Source organism: Jatropha curcas, chromosome 10 (assembly GCF_041381405.1).
Source record: "Jatropha curcas cultivar XTBG-Jc1 chromosome 10, XTBG_Jcur_1.0, whole genome shotgun sequence".
Classification (NCBI taxonomy): domain Eukaryota; kingdom Viridiplantae; phylum Streptophyta; class Magnoliopsida; order Malpighiales; family Euphorbiaceae; genus Jatropha; species Jatropha curcas.
In genome coordinates, this window is record NC_143160.1 from 9499429 (window position 1) to 9519878 (window position 20450).

The following is a 20450-nucleotide window of genomic DNA, read 5'->3' on the forward strand; positions in this document are numbered from 1 at the left end:
TAGCACGACCGTGCCTTTTGACACACCCTGGCCGTGCTCTCTTCTGTCTCTCCTTTGATTTCCTTGGCTTCTAGCACGGTTGTGCCTTTTAGCACGGCCCGGGCATGCTAGAAGCTAAGTGCCTTGTATTATAAAGTTTTTTTCTGCGCCAAATTCCTGCAATTTTCTCTTAGATCAGGCGGATTAAAGATCAAGGAAGCTTTTGAACACAATTATACTAAAAGTGATTTAAAGTAATAAAAACTTACTCAAATTCTAATAAAAACTATATTAAAAACACTATAAAATTAACGCCTATCAGAAATTCTTACAGTATTTATGTAGGATTTTTCCCAATCTATTTTTCAAAAAAAAAAAAAAAAAGAGATGAAAACAAAATGAAATGATTATCTGTATAAAAAAATAAATTATTACTCGCTACACTTGTGAATACTCAATTACTTCTAATTCATAATCTTATTTAATGATTTGTATGTTAAGTTAAGACGGTGTCTCCGGCACCGAATGTGGCATCCGTCATCGGGTCTCACGGGACTCGGCGGAGGGTGTTACAGCATGGCTATAGAAAGACTACTTCAGATTACTGTGTTTCTATGAAAAAATTCTCTGATGATGACTACATTGTTTTTGCTATATGTGGTTGATATGTTGATTGTTGATCAGAATTCTGTCAGAATTAATAGTTTGAAGAAACAACTAAGTAAGTCTTTCGCTATGAAAGACTTGGGATCAACAAAGCAAATTCTTGGTTTGAAAATTTTGAGGAATCGAAGTACCAAGAAATTATGGTTGTCACAGGAGAAGTACATTGGGAAAGTATTTCAAAGGTTTAGAATAGAAAACGCTAAAGCGGTTAGTTATCCTCTTATTAATCACTTTAAATTGAGTTGTAAACAGTGCCCTTCTACGAATGGATAGAAGGAAGAAAAGGAAAACTTCAATAGTTGGAAGCTTGATGTATGCCATGTTTTGTACACGGCCAGATTGCTCACTCAGTTGGAGTAGTGAGGAACATTGGACTGCAGTGAAATGGATTTTTAGGATATCCAATCACATTTGTAGGGGGAGCCGTGTCGTGGAAGTTAAGATTACAGAAGTATGTTGCTCTGTCCACAACTGAGGCAAAAAGAGAAGTCCGAGCTATGTGTCAAAGCAGCAGGAATGGAGAGTCCCACCATGTCTTCGGGAGGGAGAGAATTGCTGTGGGTCCCTCGAACATGTTGGACCCACATGTTTTGAAAAAGAAAAAAAAGAAGGAAAACGTGTTCTTTGAAAGAAAGGGAAAAGTCAACAAAAGTTGGCAAAGCAATTCTAAGATTGGCAAAGAAACTCAACAAAAGCAGCACATTTTTAAGCGGTGAATGCACAACTCATTCGCTAACCTCTCCTATAAATAGAGGTAGCAAAGCCTCAAGCAAAACACAACAGAAGAAGAAGAAAAAAAAAATATAGAGAGAGTTATCTAGTTTTAGGAAGGGTTTCCTAAAACTAGGGGAGGAAAATAGTAAAGAAATTATTTTGGATGTTTTTGGGAAACACTTTGTGTGCCACCATTTTTGTATTACTCTCTTTGTGTATCTACTTTTTTTTAATAGTGGAAGAATTATTCGGAGTTTGTCTTGTGAACGTAGACCTAAACAGTTGAGGGTGAACCACGTAAATTTTTGTGTGTCCCTTTTCTATTTTTCCGCTGTGTCAATTTTCTCTTAATTGATTGAAAGGGCCAAACAAGTGGTATCAGAGCTGAGGCAAGTGGTACTTGAGGCCCAACAAGTGGTATCAGAGCTTATGCCCAACAACTGGTATCAAAGCTGATCCCTCACAGTCCTAAGAAGAGAAAAGGGAGGAGGGAAAAGAAAATAAAAGCAAGAAAACAAAAATGTGAAAAAAAGATAATTACAGGTAAAAAAGTTTTTTTCTGTTCTATCTCAGTTTGGTCATTTTTTAAATTAAGAGTTCTAATTTGTTTGGGTTTTAGAAGCTTTGCAGACAAACCGACCACAATACAAAATTCGCAACATCTTCAACAACAAATTTAAGGGGGAAAAAATGGAAGACATACCATTAATAATATTCAGCTTCGTCAATTGTCTGAAACCAATTCAAAAATAGAAAGAGTTACTAGCAAAATGAAATGTACGTATTGAACATCAATATCTATAAATACTATCAAATTCTCTAAAAAAAAAAAATTATCAATTTTATTGCGTGCATACAAAATACTATAGCAATTTGATGACATTAACATAAGATCCTCAAACCAAAAATAAAGATCACAAGAGTGATTTGTTGACTGTAACATCCCTTCTCGGTCCACCCGTAAACCCGAATAAACCGAGACGAGACGCTACAAACTGGTTGACTGTATGTCCTGTCATGCTGACATCATCCTGTATATGAACATACTAGCATGTTGATGCTGTTATATTAATACTGTCTATAATCTTTACAAGACATGATACTAGTTACAAAATGGATTGGGCCCAACTGTGTGCCCTGTACATGCCATAAAAAGAATAACAAAATGAGTTTCTACCCTGAAGACCGAGTCTTCTACAGATGAACGGCAGCAGTTGTAAACGGACCCTCTACGGACCAGTCTCAAAACCTGCGAGTTAAACAGGTAACTCGCTGAGCAAATAAAGCTCAGTGGATATCTCAACAAGGAAAGAAACAATAAAGCACATACTTGTATATAAAGAATCATGTAGGCACACAAGGCACATATAAGCACACATATCATGATATCTTTCATTTATCTGTATGATTTATGCAATGTTATGTCCAGATATCTGTATGGCTCCATAAGGTTATAGCGAAACCGAGGTGATAAGAAAACTGTATAAACTGGATGAATACTGTATACTTGGCTGCTATGGCCCATATATAATCATATCCACTCAACGGCCTGTAGCCGGAGTAACAAACTGTATGAGGCGCAGATCTGCTATCCTATGTCGCGACATGGCCTTATCGACATGGTTTCTACCTAACCTCAATGGAGCATAATGTTGGTATGTCAAATGTATAACACAACATCATAGTAATAGTTCATCACTTCATAAATTATAATGTTCATATGATTTCACATCATTTGCATGCTTGGATGTTGTTTTGATACATGTTCTAATGTTGTCTTTTTGTTTTGAAATGATTGGATGCATACAAGTTGAGCAAAGAACCCAATTACATAGAAAAAGAAAGTCCAAAAATGCAGGAAAAGCCAAGTCGCGAGCGCGCCTGTGGAAGTCGCGAGCGCGAGATGCAGAAAATAAGAGACAGTGTGTTATCAGGCACAAGTCGCGATCGCGTACTTGAGAGTCGCGAGCGTGTAGTGTGCCAAATGAGAGACAGTGAGTTTTCATGCCAACTACGCGAGCGCGCAATGCAAGTCGCGAGCGCTTCCAGACCAAGGGCCAACTTCGCGAGCGCGCACTTGAGAGTCGCGAGCGCGTAATGTGCCAATTGAGAGTCAGAGAGTTTGAAGTGGAAGTCGCGCGCGCGCAGTGCAAAGTCGCGAGCGCGCGACGTGCTTCCAGCCTACGCAGTGCCAGGTCGCGATGCGTTTCCAGCCTGCGCAGTCTGCACTCTTTTAGTCATATCTCTCAATATACAAATCCAATTTGGGTGATTCAAAAACCCATGCAAAGCTAACACATAGAGGAACAAATAACTCTTCTATGACACTTCCTAATTCCCTCATTAAATGGGGTCAAAATCAAGATGAAGTCCTCCCCTGTTTTCAACATAAACTCAATACCTCCCCTGTTTTCTCACCACTACCATTCTCCAACATGAAGCAATATATTGTCTCAATAGCAACACACCACACAAATTCTCATGCAAAGACAATAATAAAAATCAAGAGATATCAAACCTTTACTCCAAAAACGCGTGAGCTTTGTTCTAGCTTCTCTTCTCTACACTCTTTGAACTCCCTTCTCCTATACACATCAAACTTCTAATAACTTATCTACAATATAACTCAAGTAGAGACTGAATAACATAAAGCTGCAAGTAATTCTACTTACTTGGAGAGAATTGAGGTTGCCTAATTGGATGGAGAAATAAAGGAAATGAAGGAGATGAAGAAGATAAAGATAAAGATGAACAATGGGAAAGTAAAATGATGATTACGGGTAAGTCATCACAAAATCAAGATAAATGATGGAAACTTACTAAATGATACCTCAATTGTCAAAAGGCTATAACTTAATACCCAAGCTTGTTCTTTTAATGCCATTAAATCCTAATCCTTACACTTTGCTCTTTTTCTCTCAATCAAGTAAGTCCACTAATAAACCCATTCTACCCCAACCGGGTTTGGTTCAACTCGACTCAACTCAATGCAAGACTCGACTCAATGCAAAGACTCGACTCGGTAGGATGTCACATTGACCGTTTGATGAAAAATTAACTTCCCGTTTTCTATAAATCACAGTATGAAAAAAGAGACAAATAAGAGGAATGTGGAATTAAAAGAAAAAAAAATTAAAAATATTTGGTCGGAGATAAATAGGCTATGAAAGTGTCAATTCCCGAGAAGTACATCAAGTGCCTTTTTTTGTTCTACATTATCAAATTTACCTACCGAAAATTAGATCATCAAACTTACCTCACACAAGGACAGTGAGTCTCTTAGAGATAGCTAGTGAAATTGCACTCCCTACTTTTTTTTTTTTTTTTTTTTGAAAGAAAGAACATTCCTCTAATTAACTGCAATGGATTTATCAATTTATTATATTATCTAAATATATTTAAATTTATATTATAAATATTATTGTAATCTGTAGTTTCAGAGCAATTATAAAAACACATCTAAATTATATTTCTTGAAAAATAATTTCTTTAAAAATGTCCATTTTAGAAAGTATACTTCCCGAAAATAAGCCATTTTGAATCAATCGAAACCTTAGTTTCCCACTTTAATTTGCTCTCACGTGTATACATTTCCAATTGATCAACATTTTTTTAAAATAAATTAATAAATAGCATTCTAATATCTCAATCACATTTTAAAATAAATTTGGCAACCATCCAAGATATTTTAATATTTCCAAATAATATTTTAAAATGTCAGTAATTTCCTTCTAACATGTGGGACATTTTTGTCTTCTTGTGAAAAAACAAACTTATAATGGGCACTAATTTTTGTATTTCATAGTACCAAAGCAATCAATTATGGTCTAATAATCTTTTTATGTCTCTTAGAAAATCTTGAGAATGAAAGGTATTGATTTCAAATCCTCCTCATCATAACAGTTATCATTAATTTTTAGTGAAGAGTCTTTTATATATAAGAAACAAAAAACTCCTTATCATTGTGGGCTCATTAAATTTAATCATAAAAAAACCTATTGTTGATGAAACCTATCGTCCATGAATATATACAGCTCATTAGTTAGTATTTTCTCCGTTACATTTTGTTTGCATGGTTTGACAAAACATGAAAATTAAAAATTTAGTCAAAACAAAAGTTATTTTGTCATTTTTTACCCTTTAACTCATTAAATATTAATAAAAGTTTTTCGTTTAATGAATGATCGTAAACGTTATCATAGAAAAAAATAATTGTTCATATATATAAATTTAGAAACCTTGTAAATATTTTGAGATGTCCAAAAAAAGAATAATAGGCAAATAAAATGGACCCAGAGAGTAATTTATTATACGTATGATGATTACACAATAATATATTAGGTGGTGAAGAGAAAGATGCTCTTGATTTCTGCTAGTATTCATCAATTGGCTGGCAAAAACAGGCAAACTAGAGGATGGAAAGAGGAGAAAAATCAGATCTTGGATCTTCTTTAATTATTTCAAGTAGCCAAGAAGAAGAAGAAGGTTGTTGTTTGAGAGGGGATTTTATTGAAGAAGCAAAGAAGCAATTGTGGCTTGCAGGCCCACTTATAGCAGTTAGTTTGCTGCAATATTGCTTAGAACTTATATCTCTTATGTTTGTTGGTCATCTTGGTGAGCTTGCTCTTTCTGGTGCTTCCATGGCTACCTCTTTTGCTTCTGTCACTGGTTTTAGTGTATTGGTAAGTCATCTTTTTCTCTTCTTTTTTCACCAGAAATTAGTATGTGTTGTTTGATTGATGTACTTCATCATCTAATCTAATGAGTCATAACTGTGTGGTTGCTATTGCACAAAACATTGGCCTACCTGATGGGCTTCTGCCACACAGAATCTCTTGATCGAATTTACTATTTCATAGTAGTTTAGATGTTTGTCATTTATGAAGTGCATCAATGGTTTAATCAAATAAGAAATTACTAAATCTTAGGGTAAATTTCATGTGTGTTTTTATCATTGTTCTGAAAATCAGACTAAATGGACCGGTTCGACTAGAAATTGGATTATGATCAGATCCGGTTGGATAATAAAATCGGCAACTTCAAAAACTGGTACAAATTGAGTAAAAATCAGTAAACCGGAATGCAGTTAGTATAGTTCGATTTAAATTTGGGGTTTTCTTAAAATATGGACCTATTTAAAATCAGGACATTTCAAAAATTAGGTCTGCTAATTTTTTTTTAGTTTTTGAACCTCTTTATTTCTAAGCTGAAAATTTTAATTTGTTAATTAAAACAACTAAATTGCCCAATTTTAAAGCCAAATTTGAATAATAATAATATTTTATTTTATGGGAATTAATTAATTTTTTGTTTAGTATTAAATTTAGTCTTGTTTTATTCTTTTTGTTTAGAATTATTTACTAATCTTTTTTATTCTTTTTGTAGAAGTCAAATTTGAGACTGTTTTTTATTTGATAGCAAAGTTTTTTTTTAAACTATATTTTCAATTGTATTAAATATATTTGAAAATATTATATATAAAAATTTAATTAAGTGTATTGAATCCTGTTGAATCTTCTAATTTAGTGAGTCTATACTTTCACCGGTTTACTGACCGATCTGGTTCTTAAACATTGATTATTATCATAATTACATTTTTTTTCTCTAAAAATAATTTTTTTTTTTTTTTTTTATTTATAGCTAGGAATGGGAAGTGCATTGGAGACACTATGTGGGCAAGCCTTTGGTGCTAAACAATATCACCTGCTTGGAGTTCACACACAAAGGGCAATGCTAACTCTACTAACAATGAGCATTCCCCTTTCCTTCATTTGGTATTTCACAACCACCATTTTTATAATTCTAGGGCAAGATCATGACATATCCACCGGAGCTGGAACATATAACCGGTGGATGATACCTAGCCTTTTCGCCTTCGCGCTTCTCCAATGTCTAAATAAATTTCTACAAACCCAAAATAATGTGTTTCCTATGATGATTAGCTCAGGGATCACAGCTTTGCTACATATTTTTCTATGTTGGGTTCTTGTTTTTAAGTCTAATCTTGGAATTAAAGGAGCTGCCTTAGCAATTACAATTTCAAATTGGATTAATGTGATTTTATTAGCAATTTATATAAAGTTTTCTCAAGATTGCATGAAGACTTGGACAGGGTTTACAAAAGAAGCTTTGCATGATATTTTTAGCTTTGTCAAGCTTGCAATTCCTTCAGCAATCATGATATGGTAATTAATTATAGCTTATTAACTTTTTACATCAGGTTATTTCTTTTTCTTTTTAATTTATATTGTTTAATAAATTAATTTTTGTTAGTTTGGAATATTGGTCATTTGATATGGTGGTTCTTTTGTCTGGTCTTCTTCCAAATCCCAAACTAGAGACTTCAGTGCTATCAATAAGGTACAGTTTCTTTTTTTTTTTTTTTTTACAAGAACGATAATAACAACAATAATAAAAAAATATAAATTGTAATTGAATATTCTTTAACTATAATTTGCCCTTGTTCCTTGTTATCCTGTTTTTGGCAGCCTCAACACATGTTGGACTGTCTATATGATATCTGTTGGGCTTGGTGCTGCAATAAGGTCAGTTCCTCAATTCTAAAACACTTTTCCATCTCAAATATTCTAAAATTGCTTGTCTGAAAATTTATTTTTCTATGAATAATTTATTTATTTTTGGTTGATTAACACTTTCACTGTCAGTACGAGAGTGTCAAACGAACTGGGTGCAGGGCGCGCACAACGTGCGCGATTAGCTCTGCGTGTGATGATCATAATATCACTCTCAGAAGGTGCATTAGTTGGAATTACAACAATTTTGGTACGCCAAGTATGGGGAAAGCTCTATAGCAATGAAGAACCAGTAATCAGCTATGTTGCTAATATGATGCCTTTGCTAGCATTGTCCGATTTCTTAGATGGATTCCAATGTGTTCTTTCAGGTTCTAATTTCTTATCTCGAGTATAAACTCTAATACTTGCTCATAAATCTATTTGATTTAGGAGCGCAAATGGTTAAAGCAATAGCTAAGTAACATTTCTGGGTTCGATTTACACGAACCGATGGATACTAATTTGATTGCATTGTATTAGGTGCTGCAAGAGGGTGTGGATGGCAAAATCTATGTGCTTGGATCAACCTTGGGGCTTATTATGTTATAGCAATTCCTTCTGCTTTGCTCTTTGCTTTTGGCTTACAAATTGGAGGCATGGTGAGTTTATCCTTTCTATACTCAAATCAAAATTGTCTTAAATCATTTAATTCATATGTAAGATTTAGTTTTATATTGTCATGAATAGGGGCTTTGGATGGGAATCATTTGTGGGCTTTTAGTTCAAGTTGTGGCACTTGTTACAGTAAATTCATGTACTAATTGGGAACAAGAGGTAATTAAGTTTCTTATCCTCTGTTTTTCTTATACAACTTTATAGATTCAATATATGGAACTCAACTTATAACATCATCTTGTTACAATCACAATAATAAAAATTATCTAAAAAAATAACTTGGAATTGATATTTTTAAAATTTAAATTTCTTATCTTTTGAATTAAGATGTGAACAATTCAGTAATTAGTAGATACCAAAGTAAAGGTGGAGATTGTCGCACCTAGATTAAAATTATTTATTTTTTTAGAAAAACATGTTCAATTACACCTAAAGTTAGGCCAAAAGTATAAAAAAAATCCACCAACTTGACATTTTATTGTCACTTAGCCCAAATTTTCACTAGGTTAGCTCGCGTAGAAAACAAACTTAAATTAAAGCTATTGAAAGCTAATTTTATAACTTGAAAGAAGGTGACTATAAGCTTTGAGAACATACGTCTCTTTGCTAGATTTTGAGAGGTAAAACATGATAAACTTTCTAGCTAAAACTTTAGATTAACCGTCAGCGGCTAATTGCAAGTTTGTACGAAATTAAATTGGGAAAAAATTTAAAGATTGGTACAATGCATTTAGAGGAAAAAAAATTTAAAGACTGGTTTCTACCGTATCTTTCTTCTACTCTCTCGCTTTCCTTCTCCAACTCCATAGAATTCATTCTGCATATGATAGATTTAGGGATTTTAGTTTAAATTTTTGTTATTTTGATTAAAAAGATGTTGCTATTACTATTTACTAGACAAAAATAATTTTTAAATCATTTATTTCTTATCGTTGACAGCGTGTTATACACGCATCAATCCTTAGTGAAAATTTGAGCTAAGTGACAATAAAATACAAGTTCGTGGGTTTTTTAATTCAAAATTTCGTTCTTGAGTTTTTTTGTACAGTTGGCCTAAATTTAAAGTGCAAATTGAACATTTTTCCTTTTTTTTATTTGACCTCCTAACTTTTGAAATTTCTTTTTTAACCCTTTAACTTTAGATTCGGCTTTGTTAGTAAATGGAAATGAAAATATTGGCGACTCCCATTTTCAAGATGGTTTCAGGATACGTGTAAAAATAATTTGACATTTTCATTTAATCTAATATTTCTCTTTTGCAGGCAGCAAAAGCCATGAGTAGAGTTGGAAAAACTTGCGGTGATTGACATTTAAACTGGCAGTGACTGATATAAATAATTTATTAATGCTAAGTCATATAGATATACTTCCTTTTTTATCAGTATAATTCCTTTTAGAAATTCTTATATCTGAAAATATAAGTCATTTTAAGAATATCTAATAATAATTTTTTTTTTCGAGTTTACCTATATTTATATTAAACTAATAATTATCTCTATTTTAAATACAATTTGATGAATATTTTATCATGTTCCCTGTGTGTTCCGTTCAAATTATCAATTTTTAGTTTTTCACTAAGACCAAGAAAATGATTAGTTTATTTTGATTTCGTAAAAGTTACATTTCAAATGACCTCAACACCCTTTTACTAATTTTCTAACACTATACTCTGTAATTATGATTCAATAAATAAGGGTAAAAAAAGGGTAAAAATATAACAAATTTTTTCTTGAATTTTAAAAATGACATCTAATGTAGAATAAGAAAAACCTTAAAAATGGTAATTTGGGTGGAATGAAAAGAGTAATTTAAGAGAATCAATTATTTTATTAATCATTATTCAATAATTTTAAACAACTTATATTTGTGAACTAAGGGAGTACAAAGTAAAATAATCAAACAGTAAAAATAATTTTAATTGTATTATATTATGTTCTATCATAATTCACTAAATTACCTTGATATTATGATTATTGGATTTGTCAGCAACATGTGGAGATAGATTGACCTAATTACACGATCTGGTTGAATTAGCTTATTCTAGATGTTATAACAATTTTTTTTTTTTTTCTCATTGATTGAATTCTTTAATTTAAAAAAAAATAATTCTAACAAATTTTCTTATGAATAAAATCTTCGCGTGCGCCTATTCTATCTCATAATCTTTCGTTAATCTTGTCTGACTAATTCATACAACTCACTAACTCAGCAATTTTAATAAAAAAAAAAAAAAAAAAGTAAACGTTGTCGTTTCATGAGACAAAGGCTCTTCAGTTTTAGCAGCGTTGACTCTTCGTTACCTAATTTATCGGAACTACAAATCACCAGATTCTTAAAATGGTCTTTTCATAGTGATTCTCCACCGAAAACGACGCCGTTATTGCAAATATTTCTCCGATGTATCCAGGTGTCGTTATTGGAAGCATCAATCATCTATAGATACAGAATATTAAACGACATCGTTTCAATCCCACAACATTCAACACGTCGTCGTTCTAGTCTTCCACGTATCATTCTTTTTTGAGATGGAAATACAAACGAATATGCCTATTTTCTAGTAATAGTGAGTGACAGTAAAACCTGAAAAAGTTACACCTCAGCTGTGTACAAATAGTGTGTGAGCTCAGTTTCGTCAAACCCTAACACCACTTTTACTGCCTCTTCTAACGAAGCCCTAACCCATGGCTTCGCGCAGACTCTTAGCCTCTCTCCTCCGATCATCCACTCGCCGATCTGTATCCAAGACGCCTTTCTCTAACTCCAATCCGAAGCTTTCTTCACCATCTCCATGCTCTGCTCGCCGCGCTTCTCCTTACGGTTACCTCCTTACCCGCACGGCTGACTATGCCACTACCGCCGCCGCCGCTGCTGCCCCGCCTCAACCTCCTCCGGTTTCCGAGGCGAAGAAAGGTGGTGGTAAGATAACCGATGAGTTCACTGGAAAAGGTGCGATCGGGCAGGTTTGTCAGGTTATTGGTGCCGTCGTTGATGTAAGATTCAGTGAAGGTCTGCCTCCGATTTTGACTGCGTTGGAGGTTCAGGACCACTCGATTCGGCTTGTGCTGGAGGTGGCTCAGCATTTGGGTGAGAATATGGTCAGGACTATTGCTATGGATGGAACTGAAGGTTTGGTGAGAGGTCAGAACGTCCTCAATACTGGGTCTCCTATTACAGTAAGTATCTCTCTTTTATTTACATATGTTTTTAATTTGGTTGGAGATTAATCTGTGATTTGATGACAAAGGTCCGATCTTTTATGTTGTTTGATCTCTTGAATTGGGAATCCTTTGGTACTTTTAGATCTGATCATTAATTTGCCTTGAGAATGGGATAATATAAAGCTTTATGAAATATTTTAATCAGTTATAGCGTGTTTAGCGATGATCTTAGAGTGTATGTTTTGGGATACAAAATGTTCTCGTGTGGGAATCGTCAAACAGATGAATTTCTATTTTATTACTGTGTTCTATTGGAAATCAAATATAAAATTTTGCCAATTTATGATTTGCCGACAGACATATTTTTGTCAACTCTATAAAATCGGTGTAATTGTCTGCATTTTAAATAAATTTGATAATGATTTGGGATTATTCTGTTTTGATGTACTTAGTTACTATCAATTAATGTTTCTTTTGGATGATAGGGAGTTTAACTTTCATTTATGCCTTATTTGATTTATAAAAGTAATCATTTTGCAGGTTACTGTACTTGTAAAATTTGTTTATATAATGCCATTTGTTGATTAGATGCTCAGATGATATGCCCAGTATGCTGTTTCCTTAATGGTGATTGGCATTGTTTTATCTGGTGTTTATGGCTTCCGTCTGAGGCTCTAATTTTATTTGGCATTTATTGTAAATCAACTTGTTGGGATAATATATTATCAAGACGTTCCTAAATCATAGGCTTTATTCCTGTCCAATCCTGCATCTTTGAAGTTGATATATATATATATATATTATTTTTGATTTGCTTAGGTGCCTGTGGGAAGGGCTACTCTTGGTCGTATTATCAATGTTATTGGAGAACCAATCGACGAGAAGGGAGATATCAGTAAGAAATCTAAACTCTCTAATTGAGCAATTTCTTGGATTGTATGTTGATTTAAAATTACTGACAATTGTATTTTTTTGTTCCATTAGAGACCGCTCACTTCTTGCCTATCCACAGAGAAGCTCCTGCTTTTGTTGAGCAAGCCACTGAGCAACAGATCCTCGTAACTGGTATCAAGGTATTCAAAGTATTTGCAACTTGATGCAGAAATTAAATTTGATGGGGTGCTGCTTCCCTCCTGATTCCCACTCCTAAAATAAGGATACATGTCATCTATTAATAGTTTTAGTTATATTTATATATAGATCCAAAATTTATTATTTTTTCTTTCCTCTGGAACCTGTAGGTTGTTGATCTCCTTGCACCATATCAAAGAGGAGGAAAGATTGGGCTGTTTGGTGGTGCTGGTGTAGGAAAAACCGTGCTTATCATGGAACTTATCAACAATGTTGCAAAAGCCCATGGTTGGTTACTATGTGGCAATTTTATTGTGTTCTAATCTGCTGCTGTTCTTCTTTTTTTGAATAGTATTTGGTTCTTGTAATCAGGTGGTTTCTCAGTGTTTGCTGGTGTTGGAGAGCGTACCCGTGAGGGTAATGACTTGTACAGGGAAATGATTGAGAGTGGTGTCATTAAGCTAGGGGATAAACAGGTCAATACAACTCAGAGGTCACATTCTTTATGAAGTTTATGTGTCTGACATCAAATTATCTTACTTTCTTTTGTTGGTTTGTATTAGGCTGAGAGCAAATGTGCTCTTGTCTACGGTCAAATGAATGAGCCTCCTGGTGCTCGTGCTCGTGTTGGTCTAACAGGGCTTACTGTTGCAGAACACTTCCGCGATGCTGAGGGGCAAGATGTGCTTCTCTTCATTGATAATATTTTCCGCTTTACCCAGGTTATTTGCCTGTCAATAGATTTTTGCATTGACTTTCGCATGGCATTCTACTATTCTGATGTTTCAAGTTTTTTGTGCTCCATTTTACTTGCAGGCTAACTCAGAGGTGTCTGCTTTGCTTGGTCGTATCCCATCTGCTGTGGGTTACCAACCAACTTTGGCTACCGATCTTGGAGGTCTCCAAGAGCGTATCACAACTACCAAGAAAGGTTCCATCACTTCAGTCCAAGCTATTTATGTGCCTGCTGATGACTTGACTGATCCAGCACCTGCTACAACTTTTGCTCACTTGGATGCCACAACTGTGTTGTCACGACAGGTATGATCACGCTGATATCTAAAATGATGTCATGTAGTCGATGCTGCTTTTATTAACTATTTTTACTTATTTGCGTGTTTGTGGAGCAGATTTCTGAGCTGGGTATCTATCCAGCTGTGGACCCCCTCGATTCTACATCTCGTATGCTTTCTCCTCATATTTTGGGTGAGGAACATTATAATACTGCTCGTGGAGTGCAGAAGGTTCTTCAGAACTACAAGAATCTGCAAGATATTATTGCTATTTTGGGAATGGATGAGCTCAGTGAAGATGACAAGTTGACAGTTGCCCGAGCTCGTAAAATCCAGAGGTTCTTGAGCCAGCCTTTCCATGTTGCAGAAGTTTTCACTGGTGCCCCTGGTAAATACGTAGAGTTGAAAGAGAGCATAACAAGCTTCCAGGTACTTACTTCCTCCATCTCTCTTAACAGATATAGAAAAGCACATATCTTGCATATGTTCATTGATTGATAATTTTGCTTTATTCCGTTATAAGTTTTCTTTTCATACTGTATATGGGGGTGAAAGTTTTTAGAAGATCTCTATTTATACGTCGAATTAAGTAGTGAATCAGGGAATTCTTAAACTGATCACTGGCCTGATCATGTACAATAGTAATCCATATATATATGTGTGTCTGTGTGTAACTTCTAACTTTCTTTAGAATCAAGCTTTTTAGAGGATATTGTTAGAAGTTGTGCTGTTTATGTTTCCCGTCTTGTGGGAAGTATAAACCAAGACTATGACATTGAACATTAACTTGTATTGCTGCTACCTTTAAGAATACTTTAAGAGTGTGTTTGAGATGTTAGCTTAGACTATCTTTGATTGATTGATTTTACTCATTTTCAGTTTTTCAAATCTAGTTGAAGAGATTTGACTGTCATGATGGTAGAATCTTCCAAATTAGTATTTGTTATCTGTTGTATAACAGCTTATGTTTTGTGATACTTGCATTTAATATTTGTTCACTTGTTTCATGGCATTCTTGTGACTTTGATTCATTAATGACTTTGATTTGGATTTTGGCAGGGTGTATTGGACGGAAAATACGATGACCTTCCAGAACAATCATTTTACATGGTTGGAGGCATCGAAGAGGTCATTGCTAAGGCAGAGAAGATTGCTAAGGAGAACGCTTAGATAAAACCTCTTTTTTCCTGTGTCTTTTGTTCCCTTGTTCTGATTATTGCGAAAATGAAAAATAATTTAGGTAATGTTGGTGATGCCAGCAACAGGATATTGATTTTTTGAGATTAAATATGTCGGATTATCTCTGTTTTAATGTTTTTCGCAGAGTGTGAAAGAGGTATAGAACTGGGGACTGTCCTGCCAAGCCCCGCTTTTTTTCTTGTTATTTAATAAGGGGAAAAAAGGAAGGCGGACATGTATATTTTTCCCTAGACCTTGAGAACATGAAATGTCACAATCGACACTTTGAATCGCTTCTGACTGCAGTTGTTTTTAAGTCGGCCTGTAATTTCTGTTTTCTGTCAATGCAACAAATGATCATCATCGCCAAACTGAAAATTGTTTATTACAGCTTTACTAACTCCTGTTTTTGTTTTCTAGAACAGCATTCAATATGAATGGTTGAAACTACATTTTCATTTCTTCTAATTATGCTAATGTTTAAAGCATAAGAAGGATTGAAATTCTAAGTGGTAAGGTGGCGTTTGGTAAGATAAAATTTTTAGGGTTAAGTGGAAATTTTTGAATTGCAAGTAATTTAAAGGTGCAGTGATTTAAAACTTACTGGCTAAATACTTGGACTGGCAAATTTTTAAACCCTTTTAACTAGTAATAAAACTACATCATTTGAACAGTTCAATTCCATAAGTTCAGGGTCCTATAATGTAGTGCTTGATGCTTATATTGCAATTGCAAAAATGTGGGCAAGTTTAGGTGCTCTAATTTGTTGTTTGAATCCTAATTTACTTAACCACAATTGCAAATAAATCTATAAATCAATGATGATGGGGTATAAAAATTATTTTAAAGTGAAACTATAACAAGTCTATAAGTTCAGAGTATTCAATAGGTTAGACTTTGTATTATAGTTTTTTTTTCTTCTGAAAATGAAATGGAGAAAATGATAAGAAAAATATGAGGACCATAAAAGTACCTTTTCTGAAGAATTTATTCTCACCATTTTATTATTGGTACAATTGTTACAATTTTTTCATATTCTCTACAATTAAGAGAGAAACTTTTGGAAGGCCTCATTATCTTTTTCCTTTTTTCAAATGAAAAAAAAAAAAGTAAAATTTCATTATTATTTCATTTTTCTCTTATTTTCTTTTTTTTTTTTTTTTGTTATTCATTAGGGGTTCAATTAGCTAAAATAATATAATGAATATGATAGGTTACATGATATAGGTAGTTCTCCTTTAACTTCCCAAATTGAACTAAGGGTAGACAACTTCAGCAATTATTGATTTATAACCAAAGTTATTCGGTAAATGGTAAACAGTCGATAAATTCACCAGAGAAAATTCAATAAACGGTAAATAATTGGGTAAATAATCAAAAAATTTGAAATTTCCGATATACCGATTTACTCAAAACAATGTGTTTTGTTTTTTTTTTTGTTTAAGTCAATTCTTACATGGTAAATTATTTAATTTGGTAAAACAGTCGGTAAATGGTAAATCAATAAACAGTAAATTCAGTAAATATTTAAATCGATCGGTAAACAATAAATATTCAATTAATAAATTGATAAATGCAAATTCGGTAAACGGTTAACCGAAATGACTGAATGTCTATCTTCAAATTGAATTCACTAGATTAATAAAAACTATTGTGATCTAAATAACTCAAATTCAAACTCAATAACTTTTACTACTCGTATTAGCGAAAGTACCAACCAATCATGTCTGGTTGGCATATTTTGTTACAGCGTTAGGAGAGAGGATGGATCCTTAATCTGTTGGAAGACTCCACAATGTCTAATGCTAAATTAACCTGCAAATCTACAGGATCACCCACAATTATGCCACGTGGACCTCCTCTACGGGCCTTTTATCTAACGCCATGTCATCACCACCCTCCTTACATGGCTACAGTACTTTCCTTCAGCGCCGCCAACGCCTAAGACCCAACGACTGCTTCTTTCACAAATACCCTTCAAAAACGAAAAATCAAAGCCATGTCTCTTACCCTCCGTCCTTCTCCTCTCTCTCTCTCACCCTCTCTCCCCCATGCGCACCGTAGTCTTCCCCTCCTTCCCATGTCTATCGTACGCCGGCTGACTCCCCGCAACCTATCCTTACACCTCAATCGCCATCGCAGACGGCGCGTAGCCTCAGTCGCCGCTGCTGTTCGACAAGACACTACTCTCTGGTCTCAAGCCCCACTCGCCGAGATCGAACCTGCAGCCGAGTCCCTCTTCCACGTTACTATTGACGTCTCTGACTCTTCCGACCTCGTCGCGTCTCACACTCGCGCTGGGCAGTACCTTCAGCTGCGTATCCCTGACGTTGAGAAGCCGTCGTTCCTTGCTATAGCTTCTCCGCCATCGTATGCCGCCGCGAAAGGCGCGTTTGAATTCTTAGTGAAAACTGTTGCTGGCTCTACCGCTGAGCTTTTATGCGGTCTCAAGAAAGGAGATGTAGTCGAATTGACACAAGCCATGGGGAGAGGTTTTGAAATTGATCTCATTGAGCCGCCGGAAAAGTATTCTACGGTCCTGATTTTCGCCACTGGATCTGGAATTAGGTACGAACTTCAACTTCTTTTGTTTTGCTTTGAATCTAATTGATTTTAAAAGCCAATCTTGGGATTTCAAAGGAAGTGCTTTAGTGTCGAGACAAAATTGGATGTGGTTTTCGATTGATAGACTTGCCAAGATCATGGGAGTTAATTCTCTGACATAATACTAAATTGTGTTGAAAATTTTACTAAAGAGGAATTGAGCAGAAAGTCTGGAAGACATTAGGTTTATGTCTTTTATTTTGAAGCTGGAGTCATGCAGGTAGACTAGTGCTCTTAAGAACAACTGAAATATTCAGTTGAAGGCAAATGAAGAATCTAGAGGTTGTAGAGGTTCTACTTCAGTTCCTTAAGACAAGAAGCCTAAAACTTTGTTAAAACTTGAAAGATTGCCTTACTTACGGCTCTTGTCGCATAATGTTCATTAAAAAACCAATAATTGATGTTGGTTTCTCATTATGATCGTTAGTAGTAATATCATTAGTACACAGTTTGGATTTTATTGGTGGTGTCTGCTGAGACTGGGACATCTGGAATTGTTGATGTTGTTAGGGATAAGCTGAATAAAGCCCTTATGGTTTTCTCTTGTGCAAAGCCGTTCCTTCAGTTCTGAGTTAAGAAAATTATTGGTTTGCATTTGGCTAAAAGTTATATTTCACAATTATTTTCACATGGACGCCAAAAATCATTAACTGAATGGTATCCTGAAGAGAGTTGGGAAGCGTTATACAGAACACTGTTTCTGATGGTTCACTTTCTCAGTACCTTTGGGCTCGCTATACAAATTCAGTTTGTGGCATAAGTTTAGGACCTTTGAAGGATATCATAATATGGGACAAACAATTTCGGAAGGTACTGAAATTGCCAGAATCATATAGAAAAGCATAAGTAATTATTTTCTTCAAATAGAATAAAACAATTTGATGGTACCACCCTTTTTGACAGATTACTAGAGTGAGTATCAACCTTTTTGGTACTTTCTTGAGATTGAAGGACTTTTTATTGTTTTCCTTCTCTTTGTTTGGATGAGTTTCTAATCTTTGATTTTGTTTCTTTTCTTAGACCCTAAATTTGCTTTATTGAACTCCATTGCAGCCTTTACATGGCTTAATAGCTTAATTGTACAATTGTAGTGATACGATGGACAAGTTATGTTGTCCATTATACCATAATTTTACAATTTCTTTTCCTTAAAAAATTTAGAAGTGGCACTATTTACTTAAGAGAGGTTATTTTTGAGGTCATTTCCTGATGACATATTTCTCACTTGCAGTCCAATTCGATCTCTCATTGAGTCAGGGTTTAGTGCAGATAGAAGATCTGACGTGAGGCTGTATTATGGGGCAAGAAACCTCAAGAGAATGGCTTACCAGGTTTAATTGTTTTCATTAATTATAGCATTTTTACCTTCATTTTTTGGTATTAACAATTTAGAGAATTCCGTCTGCTAATATTGAATGCAGCTAGGCTTAAAGCTTTCTTTTTCTTGTCCCTCCTATAGGATAGGTTTAGAGATTGGGAAGCTTCTGGTGTAAAGGTTGTGCCGGTATTATCGCAGCCAGATGATAGTTGGACAGGCGAAACTGGCTACGTTCAGGTAGTTTGTTCATACATGTGCTAAGGTTATTAATAATTAAGAACCAAATTATCACCTCTTAACACTATTGCTCTTCCTAGGCTGCTTTTGCCAGAGCCAAGCAAATCAATAGCCCCGTGGCCACCGGTGCTGTGCTCTGTGGGCAGAAACAGATGGCTGAGGTTTGTTATTGCAATTGTTTACCTATTATTTTTCACTGATTGCATTTTATCTTGAAATCCAACCAAGGCATTCAATCCGTTTACAAATTGATACTTGAAAGCAAATGTTGGTTATTTTAGTAGACATTGGTTGTACTGAAAGATTTGTCTTGTCAAGACCACATATCTATTGTATCATGTCACGTACCTTTTCGCATTGCATATTAACTAGTAAACTAGACCTGCAAAATAAAAACTTGCAATAGATCATCAGTCTCTTCCCCTTCATACAGTTAGAAATTGTGGAGGATCCACAAAATAAAGTTCATTTTTTTTTATGGTACTAGAACAGAATCAATAGATATCCCTCCCCTGTGAGTCGTCAACTTTTGAGTCATCAACTTTTCTGGTAAGGTTTAGAAGCTTATGACCCTGTAGGTTAATTCTGACAATATCCAACTAGTTTATAATGCAATACAAGATGATTAACTGGTGAGTCGCATCTTTGAAAAGAGTGTCTATCAACCATGAGTTTTGATTGGCTTTTACCAAAGATCATCTGACTAGTTACTTTCGAAGGTCAATTGGCCTTATTTTTTGTTTTCATCCTCCCTAAAGGAAGTTTGGATTGCTCTTTACGCAAGGAACATACAGTGCCTATATAACCATTTGAAAAGTTAGCCATAAGTGGCTACTATAATCTAATCAATAAGTGCTGCCAGCAAGGATTAATATTAATGTGTTATCAACCGCTCTTTGCAGGAAGTGACATCAATTCTTGTAGCAGATGGAGTATCGGGTGATAAAATTCTAAAGAACTTCTGAGATATTTATGAATGAGGTTCACATTGTTGTAGTAATAGTATTTCTTCTTGATCGACAATTGTAATGATTCTTTTGTTCCCACTCCGGAGGATGAATGTATCACTCAGGCTAATAAAACCAGTTTTGGATTTTAGAGATCATATTCCTATGTTGAATTGTCACATTAGACTGCTTCTGGAAGCTAAATTATAAGATTCATACTCTCAGTTTTAACTGAACAGAGGAACAGTTCAGCGAGATTGCAAACTACGCGACTTCATTATCATATACAACTAGTTCGAAGTATAAAAAATTTCCCGCTTATAAAAATGAGATATTGCTGACTAAATATTCAGCACGTTAGTTTTAGCTTCTTT

At 34.7% G+C, this 20450-nt stretch overlaps 3 protein-coding genes across 4 annotated transcripts; all 3 read left to right on the forward strand.

The window, feature by feature from the left end:
* Positions 1–5665: 5665 nt before the first annotated feature.
* On the forward strand, positions 5666–10014 carry LOC149493048 (protein DETOXIFICATION 16-like). Of its 2 annotated transcripts, none has more exons than XM_089726555.1 (8): positions 5666–6041; positions 7000–7544; positions 7633–7719; positions 7848–7904; positions 8025–8263; positions 8415–8533; positions 8622–8708; positions 9812–10014. In XM_089726555.1, exons 1-8 carry the CDS (start codon positions 5775–5777, stop codon positions 9854–9856), a joined length of 1446 nt encoding a protein of 481 aa, XP_089582681.1. In that variant the 5' UTR covers positions 5666–5774; the 3' UTR covers positions 9857–10014. The 2 variants fall into 2 exon arrangements, with proteins under 2 accessions (XP_089582681.1, XP_089582682.1); XM_089726556.1 differs by having other exon boundaries at positions 5903–6041; positions 7004–7544.
* A 1159-nt stretch (positions 10015–11173) lies between these two features.
* On the forward strand, positions 11174–15286 carry LOC149493049 (ATP synthase subunit beta, mitochondrial). The gene is made up of 9 exons (XM_089715337.1): positions 11174–11722; positions 12527–12602; positions 12692–12780; positions 12949–13066; positions 13151–13254; positions 13342–13500; positions 13595–13819; positions 13909–14220; positions 14851–15286. Exons 1-9 carry the CDS (start codon positions 11231–11233, stop codon positions 14959–14961), a joined length of 1686 nt encoding a protein of 561 aa, XP_089571463.1. The 5' UTR covers positions 11174–11230; the 3' UTR covers positions 14962–15286.
* Positions 15287–16868: 1582 nt separating this feature from the next.
* LOC149493050 (FAD/NAD(P)-binding oxidoreductase) lies at positions 16869–20312 on the forward strand. The gene is made up of 5 exons (XM_089726998.1): positions 16869–17538; positions 18806–18905; positions 19034–19129; positions 19210–19290; positions 20032–20312. The coding sequence occupies exons 1-5, from the start codon at positions 16970–16972 to the stop codon at positions 20092–20094; spliced, it is 909 nt and encodes a 302-aa protein (XP_089583124.1). The 5' UTR covers positions 16869–16969; the 3' UTR covers positions 20095–20312.
* The last annotated feature ends 138 nt before the right edge of the window (positions 20313–20450 follow it).

Excerpts from the sequence above, each read along its gene's own strand:
- LOC149493050 (XM_089726998.1), top strand. The coding sequence starts at position 16,970 with ATGTCTCTTACCCTCCGTCCTTCTCCTCTCTCTCTCTCACCCTCTCTC. Across the intron at positions 17,539-18,805 it reads GCCACTGGATCTGGAATTAG|TCCAATTCGATCTCTCATTG; the intron begins GTACGAACTTCA and ends TCTCACTTGCAG. Across the intron at positions 18,906-19,033 it reads TCAAGAGAATGGCTTACCAG|GATAGGTTTAGAGATTGGGA; the intron begins GTTTAATTGTTT and ends TCCCTCCTATAG.
- LOC149493049 (XM_089715337.1), top strand. The coding sequence starts at position 11,231 with ATGGCTTCGCGCAGACTCTTAGCCTCTCTCCTCCGATCATCCACTCGC. Across the intron at positions 12,781-12,948 it reads TCCTCGTAACTGGTATCAAG|GTTGTTGATCTCCTTGCACC; the intron begins GTATTCAAAGTA and ends TGGAACCTGTAG. Across the intron at positions 13,255-13,341 it reads TTAAGCTAGGGGATAAACAG|GCTGAGAGCAAATGTGCTCT; the intron begins GTCAATACAACT and ends GGTTTGTATTAG.
- LOC149493048 (XM_089726555.1), top strand. The coding sequence starts at position 5,775 with ATGGAAAGAGGAGAAAAATCAGATCTTGGATCTTCTTTAATTATTTCA. Across the intron at positions 7,720-7,847 it reads ACTTCAGTGCTATCAATAAG|CCTCAACACATGTTGGACTG; the intron begins GTACAGTTTCTT and ends TGTTTTTGGCAG. Across the intron at positions 8,534-8,621 it reads GCTTACAAATTGGAGGCATG|GGGCTTTGGATGGGAATCAT; the intron begins GTGAGTTTATCC and ends TGTCATGAATAG.